This window comes from Eretmochelys imbricata, chromosome 2 (genome assembly GCF_965152235.1).
Source record: "Eretmochelys imbricata isolate rEreImb1 chromosome 2, rEreImb1.hap1, whole genome shotgun sequence".
Classification (NCBI taxonomy): domain Eukaryota; kingdom Metazoa; phylum Chordata; order Testudines; family Cheloniidae; genus Eretmochelys; species Eretmochelys imbricata.
The window spans coordinates 79,690,144-79,708,641 of NC_135573.1; the positions used below are offsets into that span (position 1 = coordinate 79,690,144).

Here is an 18,498-nt window from a genome sequence, read left to right on the forward strand (position 1 = left end):
TGTTCCTTGACACGTTTTGTGTATCGGTTCTGGCAACTAAATTACGGGTAAGTCAGTTCCAAAATAAAGCCATCTGTGTCCCTGCACATGTTGAAGTGTCACAGCTGCAGCTTCCCAGCCAAGCGGCCTTGACCCCGCAGCAGCGGAGTCGCCGCAGCTCTCCCCGGGGGCTGAACGAGAGGCGGAGCAGATGCGAAAGGCAGGATCACGCGCCTCCCAAGACTCCTCCCCCTCGCTGCCCCGGCCGGGAGCGCAATGAGTGGGCGCAACCAAGGCTGGGGGCAGGGTGGGACTCGCCGCTTTCCCCTGTAAAGTGAGCACTTCCCCCTGCTCCCAGCCACACCACTTACAGCCTGTCTCAGGCTGAGAGCTCTGGGTAGGGATGTACCATAATCGCTCAAGAGGGGGGGAACGGAATGTGTAACGAAGAGGACGCGTTTAAAGCAGCCAAGAGGGCGCTTCCTGTCAGTGGAGCTGCTTCTCGCTAAGCGGAGCGATGGGGTCCCAGTGTTGCTGGGGCTGCCACCCGCGGTCGGAGGAAGGGGGGGCAGTGGCAGGGAGGCTTATCTCCCCCTCTTCGCGACCGGGATGGGATGGCCCCACGAGCCGTCACGCCCCGTCCCCCTCGCGGTGGTGGATGTTCTTCTCGGATCGCTGCCTCCTCCCGCTGCTGCTTCGTCCGCGGCCAGGGCTCTGGAGCCTCCTGCGCGCAGGGACCCGACATGTCGGTGGCATTCGCGGCCCCGAGGCAGCGGGGGAAGGGCGAGATCACGCCGGCCGCCATCCAGAAGGTGAGGGAGGGGCCAGGCCGGACTCGGGGCTGCTTCCGGCCCGGCCCGGGGGGCGGTGACTGGCGGGGGCTGGGGACGCGCTGGGCTTGCGGGCAGAGGGTAAAGGGCAAGGCTGTGGCGCTGGGGGCGAGAGTGTGTGGGGGTGAGGGGGGGACTGTGGAGGGGCCCGTGGGGGGTGGGACTGTGGAGGGGCTGGGGGTGCAGGAGTGGGGGGTGGAAGTACCTTTCCCAGATGTGAAAAAGAGCTCTCTATGCCTTGAAAGCTTGTCTCTCTCGCCAGGAGAAGTTGGTCCAATAAAATATATCCCTTCCTCTCTCCCGCCCCCCCCCCCCCATACCACGTTTCTCTAATTGGGGTAATATGTCAGACAGCTAACTCTATACATGAGACGTATTCATTAGTTAATTGTCATACTTCACCTTTTTGGATAAGTAATCTTTTATAACTTTGGTCTTTGTCTAGTGTTTATTGATGAGATAAGTCAAAACTGCAGCTTCCAAATTTAGTTTTATTAATTTTTTAAAAAATCTTGCACATTAATGAAGTGGGATTATGGTTTGAGTAGAGGCTTGGGACTCGGGGTGTTTCTCTAGGTACTGTTTTAGGCACTGCCCCTACCTTGGTATGTGCTTGTGTAAGTAAACAAGAGTTGGGGTGGGAAGCAAGATACGTATATTTAAGGTTATGGCCGTACTAGCACTTTTGTCGGTAAAACTTTTGTCGATTGGGGTGTAAAAAACCATCGTAAGTTTCACCGACAAAAACGCTGATGTGGACAGCACTGTGTTGGCAGGAGACACTCTCTTCTCATGCCTACATAGCTACTGCTGCTCGTGGGGGATGGTTTAATTATGTAGTCAGGAGAGAGCTCTCCCATCGGCATAGAGCCACTACATGGGAGATCTTACAGCAGCGCAGATGGAGCGGTACAGCTGTGTCACTGTAAGATCTGTCCTGTAGACATGGCCTCAGTATATCTTGTATCTGCAAAATAGTTTGTGTATAAATACAGAATTCTAACACTGGCACGGTTAAGGTTGCACATGCAATTTTAACGGTCATTCCTTGACTTTTGTTTGCTTAATTGTACAAGTTCAATATTCTTTACATAGGAAATGTTTCAAAAATCTATTTTAGGGTCTTATAGTACTACCTATCACTAGTATCTGAGCACCTTTCACGTAAAATCGATAATCGCTAAGTCCTTAATGGTATCAATGGAATCTCTGGCAGTGGCTTTTCTCTGTTTTTGGGATAAACATCTATTTGCCTGTAGATACCTCCAAAAATGATGTCTTGGACACGGTAAGAAGTTTACGAGAAACCCATTTTGTGGAAAATTAGGAAGTGTGCCTCTTTCATTTTTGTGACTAAATTTTTTTTTTTTAACTAAAAAGTAAGTTAGCTACACATGTATTCACAAATTGAATACTTCTAAAATGTGATAGAGAAGAGTTGATGCAATTTTTCTATACTCACAGTGCAAGTGTGCTAAAAGCTCATACATTAATCAAGCCTAATTTTAAAAGGCAGTGAGGTCTGTTTCAAAGTAAAGTTCCATTTTCTGCCCATAGCTATTGATATTCTTTTCAGATCACTAGCATTTCATAGTAGGGGAGGGGAAACTTTTTTGTTTAAGCTATTTAAAACAAATTTCTGTGCAGAGACCAAACTTGGAAAATGAAACTTTTGGAAACTTGTAGGAAATTGTGGCAAGGGAAGAACAGGAGTTAGAAAGAAAATGTTTTTGCAGTGTTAACTATAGCAGTGACTTAAATCCAAAACCCTAAACTAAAAGCCATAAAACAAATAGAGAATTAAAATAGGAGGAGGAGGTAAAAGTTATACAAATGACGTCTGTTCAAAACAAAATAAGAAAAATTTTTTTAAAAAGCACTTTTTCAATGGTGATGTGATGTGGATGGCAGAGATTAGTCTCCCTTTTAGTTCACTTACATCAAAAGGGTATGAAACTTATTCCTGACTTCTGTTTTTTTATTTCAGATGTTGGATGAAAATAACCATCTTATTCAGTGTATAATGGACTATCAGAACAAAGGAAAGACCTCAGAATGCTCGCAGTAAGATTTTAATCTAAATGTATTTTGTACCTGGTGATATCAGTAATTTAACTGGAAACCCAAACTGTTTAGATCGGCTCATTGGAGAATTGTGCTAGCGAACATACAAAAACACTGCTAATAATAGTGCACCTTTGACTTTAAAGGAGTATATGAACATCATTAAAATTTCCTTCTCTAGAAATATTGGAAGGCTGGTTCTAATTTATTAGTATACACTCGCAGTAATGTAGGGTAAAAATGAAGGGATTTAATAATAAAAATGCATAGACTTTTCTGTTGTGTGTCAGTGCTTTGATTACTTTGGGGAGGAGTTAGATTACATGCTTCAAGCCTTCCTTAGTAATTCAGAGTAGTAGGGAGAGGAGCTGATACTACTTCGAAGGCTCTGTTTGCGGACATATCCAAGAACTTCGTACTCCTCCACCTATCCCAAATCTCTTCTGAAAGGCCATGTATCATGACAAGTCTGATGTTTGGTGAGGAAAGGTTGGATGCATCATCCTCTAGAGTGAGCCAATGCTGATCTTTCAATTAGAAGCATTCCAACACAAATCTGAATGCATTAACATAATGGTACTTGCAAGCATGGCTAGGCCATGAGTGAAGGGCATAGTGTGGTCATGATCCGGTTCCTGCGAGTAGGTCAGCTCCCTTTCCTGTCTGGATTGCTCCACATCCCCAGGTGAGCACCTTCCCAAAAAAGGATTATGCCTGTACCTCTACATGTAAACTTTAAGTGTGAAATTTACTTCTGATTTTCACTCTGTCTTCTTGACTACTGGGGAAACACTCCGTACAAGAAGAAAAGGAGTACTTGTGGCACCTCAGAGACTAACCAATTTATTTGAGCATAAGCTTTCGTGAGCTACAGCTCACTTCATCGGATGCGTACTGTGGAAAGTGTAGAAGATCTTATTATATACACACAAAGCATGAAAAAATATCTCCTCCTACCCCACTCTCCTGTTGGTAATAGCTTATCCAAAGTGACTACTCTCCTTACATTGTGTATGATAATCAAGGTGGGCAATATCCAGCACAAATCCAGGGTTTAACAAGAACGTCTGGGGAGGGAGGAGGGGGGGTAGGCTACCTTGCATAATGACTAACCCACTCCCAGTCTCTATTCAAGCCTAAGTTAATTGTATCCAATTTGCAAATGAATTCCAATTCAGCAGTTTCTCGCTGGAGTCTGGATTTGAAGATTTTTTTGTTGTAAAATAGCGACTTTCATGTCTGTAATCGCGTGACCAGAGAGATTGAAGTGTTCTCCGACTGGTTTATGAATGTTATAATTCTTGACATCTGATTTGTGTCCATTTACTCTTTTACGTAGAGACTGTCCAGTTTGACCAATGTACATGGCAGAGGGGCATTGCTGGCACATGATGGCATATATCACATTGGTAGATATGCAGGTAAACGAGCCTCTGATAGTGTGGCTGATGTTATTAGGCCCTGTGATGGTGTCCCCTGAATAGATATGTGGGCACAGTTGGCAACGGGCTTTGTTGCCAGGATAGGTTCCTGGGTTAGTGGTTCTGTTGTGTGGTATGTGGTTGCTGGTGAGTATTCACTTCAGGTTGGGGGGCTGTCTTTAGGCAAGGACTAGCCTGTCTCCCAAGATTTGTGAGAGTGTTGGGTCATCCTTCAGGATAGGTTGTAGATCCTTGATAATGCGTTGGAGGGGTTTTAGTTGGGGGCTGAAGGTGATGGCTAGTGGCGTTTTGTTATTTTCTTTGTTAGGCCTGTCCTGTAGTAGGTGACTTCTGGGAACTCTTCTGACTCTATCAATCTGTTTCTTCACTTCCCCAGGTGGGTATTGTATTTGTAAGAATGCTTGATAGAGATCTTGTAGGTGTCTGTTTCTGTCTGAGGGGGTGGAGCAAATGCGGTTGTATCGCAGAGCTTGGCTGTAGACGATGGATCGTGTGGTGTGGTCAGGGTGAAAGCTGGAGGCATGTAGGAAGGAATAGCGGTCAGTAGGTTTCCGGTATAGGGTGGTGTTTATGTGACCATCATTTATTAGCACTGTAGTGTCCAGGAAGTGGATCTCTTGTGTGGACAGGACCAGGCTGAGGTTAATGATGGGATGGAAATTGTTGAAATCATGGTGGAATTCCTCAAGGACTTCTTTTCCATGGGTCCAGATGATGAAGATGTCATCAATATAGCGCAAGTAAAGTAGGGGCGTTAGGGGACGAGAGCTGAGGAAGCTTCGTTCTAAATCAGCCATAAAAATGTTGGCATACTGTGTGGCCATGCGGGTACCCATAGCAGTGCCGCTGATCTGAAGGTATACGTCGTTCACCTGCACATCCACCAATGTGATATATGCCATCATGTGCCAGCAATGCCCCTCTGCCATGTACATTGGTCAAACTGGACAGTCTCTCCGTAAAAGAATAAATGGACACAAATCAGATATCAAAAATTATAACATTCATCAACCAGTCGGAGAACACTTCAATCTCTCTGGTCACGCGATTACAGACATGAAAGTCGCTATTTTACAACAAAAAATCTTCAGATCCAGACTCCAGCGAGAAACTGCTGAATTGGAATTCATTTGCAAATTGGATACAATTAACTTAGGCTTGATTAGAGACTGGGAGTGGCTTAGTCATTATGCAAGGTAGCCTATCTCCCCTTGTTTTTTCCTACCCCCCCCCCCCCCCCCCCCCCCGACGTTCTTGTTAAACCCTGGATTTGTGCTGGAAATTGCCCACCTTGATTATCATACACATTGTAAGGAGAGTGATCACTTTAGATAAGCTATTAGCAGCAGGAGAGTGGGGTGGGAGGAGGTATTTTTTCATGCTTTGTGTGTATATAATAAGATCTTCTACACTTTCCACAGTATGCATCCGATGAAGTGAGCTGTAGCTCACGAAAGCTTATGCTCAAATAAATTGGTTAGTCTCTAAGGTGCCACAAGTACTCCTTTTCTTTTTGCGAATACAGACTAACACAGCTGTTACTCTGAACTCTATACAAGGCTTCTGTGCTCTGTGTCACAATGGGGCCAAATTCTATCTCAATGTTAATTTATTGTATCACCATTAAATACACTTCATTCTTATTCCTCTTGAACAATGAATTCTGCAGCAAAATGCTGAATTCTGTGGTATCTTGGAAAATTGCCAAATTCCAGGGTCTTTTAGCCATGGGGTCCTGAGTGAGATGACTGAGGTTGTCCACCCCTACGAGCCATCTTTGAGGGTTTTTTGCAGACTCCAGTAGATATTGGCTTATAACCTTGAAAGCATGACCAGATTATTTTTGCAACCGAGATTAGAAATGTAATTTTCCTTTAAGAAAAGGAAGTTAAGATACTAGAGCACTATTCTGCAGCAAGGATTGAATTCTGTGGTAAATTTTGCAATTGTGGAATACATGGGGCCCTGATTATATGCTGCTTATTCTGATTATATGATTGCTATATAGGTATGATCTTTTGCCGCTGGGTGCATGAGAAGGAGAGAGAAATGAGCTGTCTGTCACTAATACCTGCTTCAGGCAGCATCAAATAGTCATGTAGGGGCTCATACACAACACATTTCCTAGGTCACTCAACTGGAGCAGGACATGAAACAGACAAGAACAGGGTCACTCTGTTGCTGCTTCTGTCATAGTTACTAGGAGAATGTGCCTGAGTGGTTCCAGTACTTTTGCAAGGGAATTGCCAAAACATGGCGGGAAGGAAAATGTGGACAGTTTGGGATTGCTATAACTATCCCCATAATTTCTTGATGTACTGAAATCAGAGTTCACTGTGCCTATGTATGTAAATTAAAAGGAGGTGAATTTAAATATTATTGTGTCCTTAGCTTTTTTTTTTTTTGGACCTGTCTTGCTCTGTTCATTTTGATAGGTATCAGCAGATGTTGCATACAAACTTGGTCTACCTAGCTACTATAGCAGACTCCAATCAAAACATGCAGTCTCTACTACCAGCAGTAAGTACCTTTGTAAAACACTATAAACTGAGGCAGTTGTTTTCATGTGGGCTCTTGATACTGTGAGAAGGTAATTGGAGATGGCCCAAAGATTTGAACAGTTGAGTTCAGTTCCCCCTGGCTGGGAAGATTAAAGTCTTTTCACATAGCTCCTTGGGACCAATACCTAACGCTGCTGGTGTCCCTTTGCTCACACTTTATGCTAGCTAAAGAAAGATTGGTGGTGTGATAAAAATAGCACCCAGATGCCCCTTGTGTAACTCAGTGGAAAGCCCCTGTATCTCCTCAAGTCAGGATTCCTGAAGTAGGAGAGTAGTTATCCAGCTAATGTAGCTGGTTCTTACACCAGTGGTCCTCCAGCCTTTTTTTTTGTGGAGGTGGGGGAATGCTCATTTCTAGAGTGTGTTGCTCTCTGCAATCTCGGCTGTTGTAAGTTAAGTCAGCCCCCAGCTGGCTCTATCCTGCTCCAGGACTGAAGCTGGGGCAGACTGGCTACCTGATGCCTTTTTGGGCCAGTATGTGATTATGTAACTAGACCATATCATGGCAACACACAGGAGTCAACGAAGATTGCATAGGCTACTTTAACTTTGCAATTTCCTGGATGTTCAGTGCTTCAGTTTCTAACTCTGTTAATTGAACATCATTTTTATATTGTTTTAACTCCTGTGAGTATATACACTTGCAACTTTTTTCAGTTGAAGTGTTAACTCTTCTTGTCTGCTCTTCAGTCTAGCCATGATTAACTGACCTGACTTCTGCCATAGTAAGGGAAAGGAGAAGAATGTTGATGATAATAATATAGTAGCCTGCTACCTCTTAACTTTCCATGCCAGGCTTCCACATAACATAGCCCCAATCAAAAAGTCTTATTAAGTCATTGTGAATACTGCAGGAGGTTCACTGCATTTCTGGTAATGTAACTCTTTGAAATTAATATACAGTTGAAGCTTTTTCCAGTATGTTTTGTTTTACTTCTGTAACACAAAGGTAAACACACATCCCTTGCCAGATACAGTTTTAGTTAGTGAAAATATATAAACTATTATTTCTTCAGGCTCTGGGGAAGTGTGCTCCCATAGAGAAGCATCCCTACAATTGAGTACCTAAAGGGTTGAGTTGTGTTCAACTCAAACCAGTGCCTCTCTAGGCTTTTTTTCGTAAAGCTACCCTTGTAATACCCTATTGGAAAGGTAAAATTTTAGCCTGACTAGAGCCACTCTAATTATGAGGTCTGTGTGTAGGAGGAGATTAATGCATTAACCCCCTTCATTTCTGGAGACCTATTGTAGATTGGTAACTTGGTTCTGGTCACAAGTGGAAATGAGTTTGACCTAATCCTGGTCCCTAGTGGACACTTCCCTGTTTGCACAACTGGATGTGGTGGTGGTGTGCACTCAAGAAAGAGGACTGAGATAAGAGGGGGTTTGCAGGTCAGGACTGAGGTTCATTTCTAATGGTGTGTGTGGAAGCTTCCACAATGTGCCAATTTCTAGCTAATGGTTTTTTTCTTTTTATGACTGCTACACTTAGGGGAAAAAAACAACTTCTTGGTTGCCATTTTTAAAAAACTGATCTATATTTAATTTGATTCTGTAAAAACAAATGTAAGTTCATTCTCCCATAAGTGGATTTAAGTTTTCAGCCAAATCTTCAAGGGTTTGGTTTGCTGTGTGGTAACTTGACCAGATAATGGAAAAGAGTTCACTCAATATTTAAAATTAAAGTTTTTACAAATATGTCTGATGCTGAATAAGGTTGTTGTTTTTAGGACTGATTAGTTGCAGTTAACTCACACGATTAACACAATTAATTGCGATTAAAAAAAATTAATCATAGGTTAATCTCACTGTTAAACAATAGAATACGAATTGAAATTTTATTAAATACTTTTGGACTTTTTCTACGTTTTCAAATATATTGATTTCAATTAAAACACAGAATACAAAGTGTATGCTGCTCACTTTATATCTTTTATTACAAATATTTGCACTGTAAAAATGATACACAAAAGAAACAGTATTTTTCAGTTCACCTCGTACAAGTACTGTAGTGCAATCTCTTTATCATGAAAGTGCAAATTACAAGTATGGATTTTTTTTGTTGTTACATAACTGCACTTAAAAACAAAACAATGCAAAACTTTAGAGCCTACAAGTCCACTCAGTCCTACTTCTCGTTCAGCCAATCGCTAAGACAAACAAGTTTGTTACAGGAGATAATGCTGCCCACTTGTTATTTACAATGTCACCAGAAAGTGAGAACAGGCATTTGCATGGCACTTGTGTAGCCGGCATTGCAAGGTATTTACATACCAGATATGCTAAACATTTGTATGCCTCTTCATGCTTTGGCCACCATTCCAGAGACGTGCTTCCGTGCTGATGATGCTCGTTAAAAAAATAATGCATTAATTAAATTTGTGACTGAACTCCTTGGGGGAGAATTATGTCTCTGACTCTTTTACCTGCATTCTGCCATATATTTCATGTTATAGTAGTCTCAGATGATGACTCAGCGCATGTGATTCATTTTAAGAACATTTTTGCTGCAGATCTGACAAAACACAAAGAAGATAACAATGTGAGATTTTTAAAGATAGCTACAGCTCTCGACCCAAGGTTTAAGAATCTGAAGTGCCTTCCAAAATATGAGAGGGACGAGGTGTGGTGCATGCTTTCAGATGTCTTAAAAGAGCATCTTAAAAGATGCAGAAACTACAGAACCTGAACCACCAAAAAAAGAAAATCAGCCTTCTGCTGGTGGCATCTGACTCAGATGCTGAAAACGAACATGCGTCGGTCTACACTGCTTTGGATTGTTATCAAGCAGAACCCATCATCAGCATGGACACATGTCTTCTGGAATGGTGGTTGAAGCATGAAGGGACATATGAATTTTAGCGCATATGGCATGTAAATATCTTGTGACGCCAGCTACAACAGTGCTATGCAAATACTTGTTCTCACTTTCAAGTGACATTGTGAACAAGAAACGGGCAGCATTATCTCCTGCAAATGTAAACAAACTTGACTGGACGAACAAGAAATAGGACTGAGTGGACTTGCAGGCTCTAAAGTTTTAAATTGTTTTATTTTTGAATGGTCATTTTTTGTACATAATTCTACATTTGTAAGTTCAACTTTCATGATAAAGAGATTGCACTACAGTACTTGTATTAGGTGAATTGAAAAATACTATTTTGTTTTTTACAGTGCAAAGATTTGTAATCCAAAAATAAGTCTAAAAGTGAGCAGTGTACACTTTGTATTCTGTTATAATTGAAATCAGTATATTTGAAAATGTGGAAAATATCCAAAAATAATTAAATGGTATTCCATTATTGTTTAACAGTGCGATTAATCACGATAACTTTTTTAATTGCTTGAGAGCCCTGGTTGTTTTTTTTAATTTTTAAGAACTAAATAGTCCCAAATTGAAAAGGGGAGGCAATAACTTTAGCCAGAAAAGCTGGGAAGACTTTCAAAGAATCAAGCAGCTGTAGTTTGACACAAGACATGTATTTCACACTTTTTTATTTATTTTTTTAAAATTTTTTCTTGGTCTCCCATCCAGGAACAGACTATGGTGTAGGTGTGGATCTACCACCCTTATCTCTTAGGAGAGTGTGGTGAAGGAGTGGTGCTCCTGGAATGGGGGAGGAACTTCTACTAAGGGGAGCAAAGGGGGTGAAGTAATACTTTTGCTGGCTGTGGATCAGGAGGTGCAGCTACAGAGGTCAGGGGAAGTGGTGGTGACCTATCAAGGCCCCTAGCATCTTCGCAAACATCATAAAATGCTGAATTATTAAATGACAATGATATCAGTGGCATGAAACTTCCATTGCTCGCAACAGCAAGGCAGAAGTAGGAAAGGAAACCCCTCATGTGGAACCCACTCTTCTCTCCCCTCGCCCCCAACCCAGCCCCTTGATCTGATGGAGGAAGGAGTAGCAATGCTTCTAAGTGTGGGGCCACTCTTGGATATCCCTTCCACTTGACTTTGGGGTCATCAAGCATGGTACAATTGACCTCTGGACTCTGCTGCCTTTCGCCTGGACACTTAAAGGGATCCTCCTCTATTTCCTGGACAGTGGTGGACAGTAATATGGCTGTGTAGTCCAGCACCACATGGGGTGTGGGAGGCATGTGTAAAGAGTGGGATGGGGTCTTACATTGGAATGTGGATCTATGAACAGAGGCCCAAGATTGCGATTTCCTTCCCAAGATAGGAAGAAGGGCAGGTGGAAAGCTGAGTGACAAGCAATGATGAGGTAACCCAGCTTGGCTGTAGGAGATAAGTGAGTGGGGGACAGAGAGATACTGAAACGATCCCTAGCTGCATCTCTTAAAAACCTAATAAGAGTGAGAGCATTGGTCACCAACTGTCAATCGTGATCAACTGGTTGATCCTAAAAGATCTCCCAGTTGATTGCGATCTCTGGCGGTGCTAAGATAGATTTCCTGCCTACTCCAGCCCCACACTGCTCCCAGAAGCTGACATTGTGGCCCTGGGTCAGGGGTCTCCCTCTGTACGCTGCCTCTGCCTGCAAGCACTGCCCCCATAGCTCGCATTGGCCAGGAGAGCTGCAGGGGCGGTGCTTGCAGAGCGGGACAGTGTGCAGAGCAACATACCCCCTGCGCAGGGGCACACTGGCCCCTTCCAGTAGCAGTGTGGGGCCAGTGTATGCAGGGAGTCTGCCTTAGCCTCGCTGTGCCCGCTGCCGACCGGGAGCCACCAGAGGTAAGTGCTGCTCGGTGGGAGGCTGCACCACAGCCCTGAGCCCCCTCCCAGAGCCAGCACCCCATATCCCCTCCCGCACCCCAACACTCTGCTCGACCCAAACTCCCTCCTAGAGCAGAGCTTGCACCCCTGCCCCAGGCTCAGCCCAGAGCCCACTCCTAGACTGCAAACCTCTCAGCCCCAGTCCAGAGCCTGCACCCCCTCCCAACTCACTACCCCAGTCCGGTGAAAGTGAGTGAGGGTGGGGGAGAACAAGCAACAGAGCGGGAGGGCGGGAATGGCGTAAGTGCGGCGGGGCTTTGAGGAATCGATGGGGCCTTGGGGAAGGGGTGGGGTAGATCCTGGGTTGCCCTTAGATTCAAAGTGATCTTGGGCATGTCAAAGTTGGAGACCACGGGGGTAGAGAGTTTACAAAAAAACAAACTTCTTGTCTTTGTCAAAATCTGACTGTTCAGCTCCTTGAAAAAAATTAATGGAACTCTTCTTCTGCTCCTTCTTTTTTCTCAAATTTTTAGGTGCAGCCCTTTCCCTAATTGTTTGTAGACAATCTGGAAAGTAGAACACAGAGCCAGAGTTCCTAGCACACGTAGTCATTGCCCCTTTCCTCTTCTATTCAGGGAATTTCACTTCATTGCATACTTACCAAAGCAGCGTGCACCTGCCCAGTTTTAAAACTGCCATAACATCAGTCCCTTTAATGAAGTAGAAGATAAACTATATATTCTGCATTTGGAGTGACACCTTTCCTCAAATAGAAGGTATTTGAATTTCTAAAGTGGCAAGAAATGGATTTTAGTTAGTTTCAAGGTTTTTATCTTCCTCATCCCATATCACATGGTGGAAAGAGCTTTAATAAAACCCTAAGAAAAAGATGTGTGTTGTGGAAGCATGAGAAACTTGACTCCTGAAGCTAACACATTTTTGGAGGATGTGATGTGTAATCATTTCATGCATGAAACTTAGTCAAATATGGAATTCTGCTTATAAAAGAAGAGCAGTACAGGATCACTGCTGTTATATAAGTGCAAAAGGCTTTTTGAATGTAGAGTGGTGGTTTTCTTTTTCCAAAAATCTAGACCGCAACAGCAGTCACTGAAATACCAGTTGCCTCTAACATAACTTCTTCAAGAGGAGAAACTACTAAGGCTACAAATAGCACCTCTATAAACTGTTATAAGTTTCTCAGCTCAAATTAATGATTGTTATATTGGATAAAAAGCTGTGGCAGTCAGATATGTATGTAGTCGTTTCATAGGCAAGAATGCTTTGGTTCTAAAAGCAAGTGTTAATATAATGCAATCTTATATTCATATAGTTCTTCAGGCAGAAGGATCTCAGGCATCTCTAGGAGGTGCTTCATCTGAAATTTAAATATACCAACTTTTTGCATAAAATGTATCCATACATAGCAGGACTCCAACATTTTAGGACAGAATGGGAAGAATAAAATTCTGCTCACTGAAAATTCTGTGTTTAAATTGAATGTGGAAATTGTTTAACTTGCACATACTAGTCAAGTTGTAGTTTTAAGACTACTGCTTTATAAAGAGCATGTTAGGATTCTGAAAAGAAGACTACAGTTAGTAAACTATTAGATTCTAATAATTGTTTTGAGTTGTAAAGATCTAATCAGTTAAGGAACAAAACCTGAAATATAGTTTTAAAAACGCAACCTTAAATAAGCAGTAACCAGATCTGACCCTACCTAGCTAGTAAGGTCTGATAATATTCTAGGTAGTATAGCATAAATTTCATTGGGTTTGTGTCTGTGCTGTGACTAGCAGTCTTGATTATAGGAGGGTAGATGTTGATATGTATGGTTTAAAAACAGAAATGGATAAGGTATGTTAGCTTCTGCCAAAGCAACACTATACCAGAGGCTATCAGCTTTTTATAAAATACTTTAAGAAGTCATAAAATTCACTGGTTTTACCCCGTTCATTCAGCTTACAAATAGCTGAGAACAAAGGGGGTAATGGTGTGGTTCATGGCTTCTCTCCCTGGGTATTCACTGTTGAGTCAGAAGACAGGCCACAATTTCCAATAGGTGTTTTTATTAACTCTCTCTGTCTCTGTTAGAAAGCTTTTCTAAGAGCAGTGTAAATAACCTTTTACACTTTTTTTAAAAAAAATTTACTAGAGGGAATGCAATAACTCAGTAGGAAGAATGCTGGATAATAAAATGAAACAAATGATATATAACAGTAACATTCATAAAATATAACCTGCACGAAACATGAGTTCGTATTATGAAAAAGTAAGGAAAGGGGTTTCAATGTACCTATGTATTACTATGATGGATGGTGGTGGGTGAATGTACTTACATCAGTACAAAGTCCAAGGAGCAGTTCTTAAACATAGAAGTACCAATACTGTTAAATGCTTTAAAAACCCACAGTGCCAAGTTAGATGCTGCTATTTAGCAACAGATGGTGTTAAAAAAGGAGAATGGGCAAAATATCAGGATAGCTCCAAACAAAGTAGTGTTCCTGATGTATTCTGAACAAGCAAGTGAGGGAGCAGCCTTTCTTGGAGAATATTTCAGTAATCAAGCATCATGTTGTATATCTGTTGATGCTGTATAATTATCCATATAATGCTAATTAAGAAGTCAGTTAGCTTTCCCTGAGACCTGAGGAAGGATTAAACCATGTATGATGCTCAGATTCTTCACTCAAAGCTCCCAGTGAGCAGGGAAACTTAGGGGTAAGCCTCTTTATACAGACTATCTCTTCTTGATCTCATCAAGAGCACTTGTATTTATTTTGCACAGCATGATAGCCAGGATCTCTCCAGGTGGATTACCACATTTCAAGTCTTTTGTTTATGACATACAATTGCTCATTGTTAATACTGACTTGTGTCTAGATACGACTGGAACTGCTAGCTATATCCTTTAATCATCAGAGCAGCAGCCTATAGTCCAATTGTATTAAATCCTGGTGAGGGACCAGTGTGTTTGCAATGGCTAGCTGATCCTGGTCTAAAAGCAGCAGGAGATAACCTTTAGTAATTTTTCCATATATTTCATGTTTCTGATGCTGTATGACTTATTTACACTCTTTGTAGGGTCAAAAACTATAGTAAATATGACTTCATATTTAAGTGTATGATTTGGGTATGTTTTCCAAAAGAGCACTAGTCCATTACAAACAGATGGTCAGATTCCTTTGGTTGAGTGCGGAGGGAGAATACTTCAGCTGTTAATCCCAGCAAACAGCAAAACTTCTGTCATGTCAAGACAAAAAATGAATCTATGAGCGGTAAAGGACTTTTGAAAGACTTTAAAAAACAAAAACAGGAAGCCTCTAGGCAAGATTAAAGATTCCTATAAACCAGTGGTCACCAACCGGTAGACTGAGATCGTCACATGCTCCATAGTCAACCAGTCAATCGCGTAGAGTTGCTAACCCTCCTGCAGTCAAACTGGGAGATTGGCTGTTAACAGTGTGGCGGCAGAGCAGGGCTAAGGCAGGCTCCCTGCCTGCCCCGGCCCCGCACCGCTCCTGGAAGTGGCTGGCATGTCCCCCTGTGGCTCAGGGGGAGAAGGGGGCAGGGGCAGGGTGTCTCTGCGTGCTGCCCTTGCCTTCAGGCACTACCTTCACAGCTCCCATTGGCCGAAAACAGGGAACCTCGGTCAATGGAGCTGTAGGGACGGTGCCTGCAGACGGGAGCAGCACCCAGAGCCACCTGCCCCTCGCTCCCCCAGGAGCCGCTGCTGGACGTACCGGATGCTTCTGGGAGCAGCACGGGGCCCAGGCAGGCAGGGAGGTACCTTAGCCCCACTGTGTCGCTGCCCAGGAGGTGCCTGAGGTAAGCGGTGCCCAGCCAGAACCCGTACCCGGAACCCTCCTGCACCGCAACCCCCTGTCCCAGCCCTGAGCCCCCTCCCAGAGCCTCCACCCTAACCCCCTCCCCAGTCCTGAGCCCCCTCCTGCACCCAAATTCTCTCCCAGAGCCTGCACCCTGAACCCCCCTTGCACCTGAACCCCTCAGCCCTATCCCAGAGCCCGCACCCCAACCCCCTGCACCAGAATGGTGAAAGTGAGTGAGAGTGGGGGAGAGCAAGTGACGGAGGGAGAGGGATGGAGGGAGCAAAGCAGAGCCTGAGAATGGGTGGGACAAGGGTGTTTGGGTTTGTGTGATTATGGTTATTTTTACATTTTCTTTGAGGTAGATCCTGGGTTGCACTTAAATTCAAAAAGTGATCTTATTCTTAAAGCTGGAGACCACTGCTGTAAACTGAGTTTAGTGGGCCCGTCATTTTACCATTTCGTGCCTGATTATCTGCTGTGCTATACCAGTTTTATGCTGGTATGTCTCTTTTGGTACTAGTGTAGTTACACTGGTATAAAGTGGAGAATTGGGCCTGCTGTGTTTCTAAAAACTCAAACCTTCATCATCCAGCCTATGAGTTAGCTCAGGAGTACTGTGGACTCCCAGTATTCACCAGTTTGTCCATTCTGCTTCAGAGAGCCTTGTTTTCTCTAATCACTAAGATTCTAAACCACTCTCTTAAATCTTGTCTTCGTGCTCTGGCCTATGTGATGTCAAATTCTTCATTAGTAATCATGGAGTCCTGCACAATACCATCAAAACATTTCTGTAATAAATCTATTTCTGCAGCTATCTTAGACCTTATGTACGCTATAAGAGGTATGCCAGTATATCTACACAAGCAAACCCTCCCAGGGGAGTAGCATCATACACTAGTGAAAGAACATTTTTTGTTATAGCTTATGCCAGTTCCCTCAAAGAAATGAGTTGTACTGGCTCAACAGCTTCTTTGCTGGTATAACTGCCTCTACAGTAGGACTTTTAGTGGCAAAGCTGCTTTGGTTAGGGATGGGATTTGATTTTTTTTTTTTTTTTTTGAACACCCACATGCTTTCCCCCCAAACAACTGACCATCAGCCCCATGCTGAACAAAACATGCATAGACCAGGCCTTAACCTGAGCAGTAGTCTCCTTGATACCCCAAGAAGAAGGAACTACACAGTTGGAGAGCAGAAGGTACCTGTTCTAAGGTTACATGTGTCTTGAAGAAAGCCTTTTTAAAAACAGGTTTATTCTAGGTGGACAAGATCAGTTTTTTAAAAAGAAAGTGATCCACCCATTTTTCACAGTACCCTATATACCCATCCAGCTCTGAATCTCAAGTGTGCCTTAAGTTCACTTATTGTCTGTAGCAATAGAATTGTCTTAAAGGAAGTTTAAATATCCTGTATACATTTTATTCATAACAGCTGCATCTAACAGCAGATTAGCGCTTAAAATATAATCATAAACCAGTTGTTATCCTGATTTCATATTGTTTTTTACAGCAGAACTGGTTGCGCTACAAACATTAAAAGTATTCTAATACAGTTTTTCTGGTTGGTCAGCTGATTTTAATGATGAAATATTTTACTGTGTACATGTTGAACATTCTATCCAAATATTTAAATCAAAGTTCTCTTTTGATATTAAAAGTATTAATATAAAATCAGGCTGGAAAGTGGTAGTCATTCCTTTGGACTTACTTGCCACTAATATCACATTTCAGTAAGATTATCAGCAGCAGTGTGATGATAAATTACACTTGTAATTAAACTTTATTTTCGCAGCTACATGTGGTCACACATACTTTTTTATATGGGAAAAAAAAAATCACATTCTGAAAAAATGGATGCTGTTTTTTTCCCTAACACTTCCACTGTTTTTCTTTGAAAGTAGCAGAATAAACATAACTATATTTACATTTTTCACATTTTTGCTTAGTCAAATCTCAGAAGTTCAGCCCTTTTGTTATCTTATTTCCCACTCTCTCACCTCAGTAAGTGCTCTGCAGATGCCATTGCCACCTATCAATAGAATAGACAGAGGCTGCGATATTAGCAATAGACTGCAGGTTAGGGTAGTTCATAGGATGGGAAATCTTATATTACAGAGAATTGTGCTTCAGAGACCTGAACACACATTATTAAATCCTGATTTAGTTCCATTTCTCTTCTGCCCATAGGAGGGTGGGGGAACATTTGTTTACATTGCATATCAAACAATAATAATAAACCCTAAAATGATTACAGGAAAAACAAGGTTTCCAAAGCATACTTTAAAATATGCTTTTGCATTCCCTACCGATTAGCAGTAAAGTGTTTTAGCAGGATTTAGCAATGCTTACTTCCTCTCCTACATGTTTTAACGCTTCCAGAGTTTCTGCTATACTTAGTCTTATATCTCAGTCCTGTTTAACTTTGTCAATACTCTGCAAACAAGTATTTTGTCCTTTACTGACAGCAGGAAGGCTATAGTAATTTTGATTGATATGAGTCAGGGTTGTAGTAGAAAATTCCAGACTTGCATTTGTTTGCTGCTTTGCTTCTGTCCTGTATTAAAACCCTGAAGAAAACCTCACTACAACTTTGAAAAGTGCTGCATGACTGTTGGCGTGAGTGCACAGCTCAGAATGACTTTTGGCTTCCCTAATTTACTGTTATTATATAATTTAATAGATTCCAGTTTCTAACTGGAAAAAAAATCAACATGGACTCTAATTCCCTTCTGCATTTAATCCTGAAAAAATCCTTCCATGCCAACCAGCCTTCATCCTTATTCTCTCCAGATCTGATCTTCTACACTAAGTATTAGATTGACTGGGCATCACATAGGGCCAGTCTGCTTTTCAAAGAAAAAATTTAACTTGGAAGATGTTTAATGTTTTAGCCTTTCAGTAATATGAAGTCAGTTTGTATTTAAGTTCTTTCTGTTTGGTGTTTTAGTGTCTCTTACTCGAAGTGGTCATGATGCTTATGGTTGATCTAATTTATGAAAGAAGTATTGAGGCCATTGATCTAGATTTCATCTGGTTTTAAAAAACAGAACGTTATAGCTTAATATTAAGCAAAAAGGTTTAATACTTAATAGAAGGAAGGAACAGT

The 18,498-nt window shown here is 42.2% G+C and overlaps 1 protein-coding gene across 5 annotated transcripts in view; it reads left to right on the forward strand.

Annotated features, from left to right (window-relative positions):
• Positions 1-423: 423 nt before the first annotated feature.
• The window catches only part of SS18 (SS18 subunit of BAF chromatin remodeling complex), a 64,051-nt gene continuing 45,976 nt past the window's right edge, over positions 424-18,498 (forward strand). Inside the window, exons 1-3 of one of the 5 annotated variants that reach the window (XM_077810332.1) lie at positions 424-791; positions 2,797-2,873; positions 6,751-6,835. In XM_077810332.1, coding sequence (XP_077666458.1) covers positions 594-791; positions 2,797-2,873; positions 6,751-6,835 — 360 coding nt within the window. In that variant the 5' untranslated portion in view covers positions 424-593. Of the gene's footprint in view, positions 792-868; positions 891-2,796; positions 2,874-6,750; positions 6,836-18,498 lie in introns of those variants that run through there. The other 4 variants (XM_077810334.1, XM_077810333.1, XM_077810335.1 and 1 more) reach the window with 4 other exon arrangements.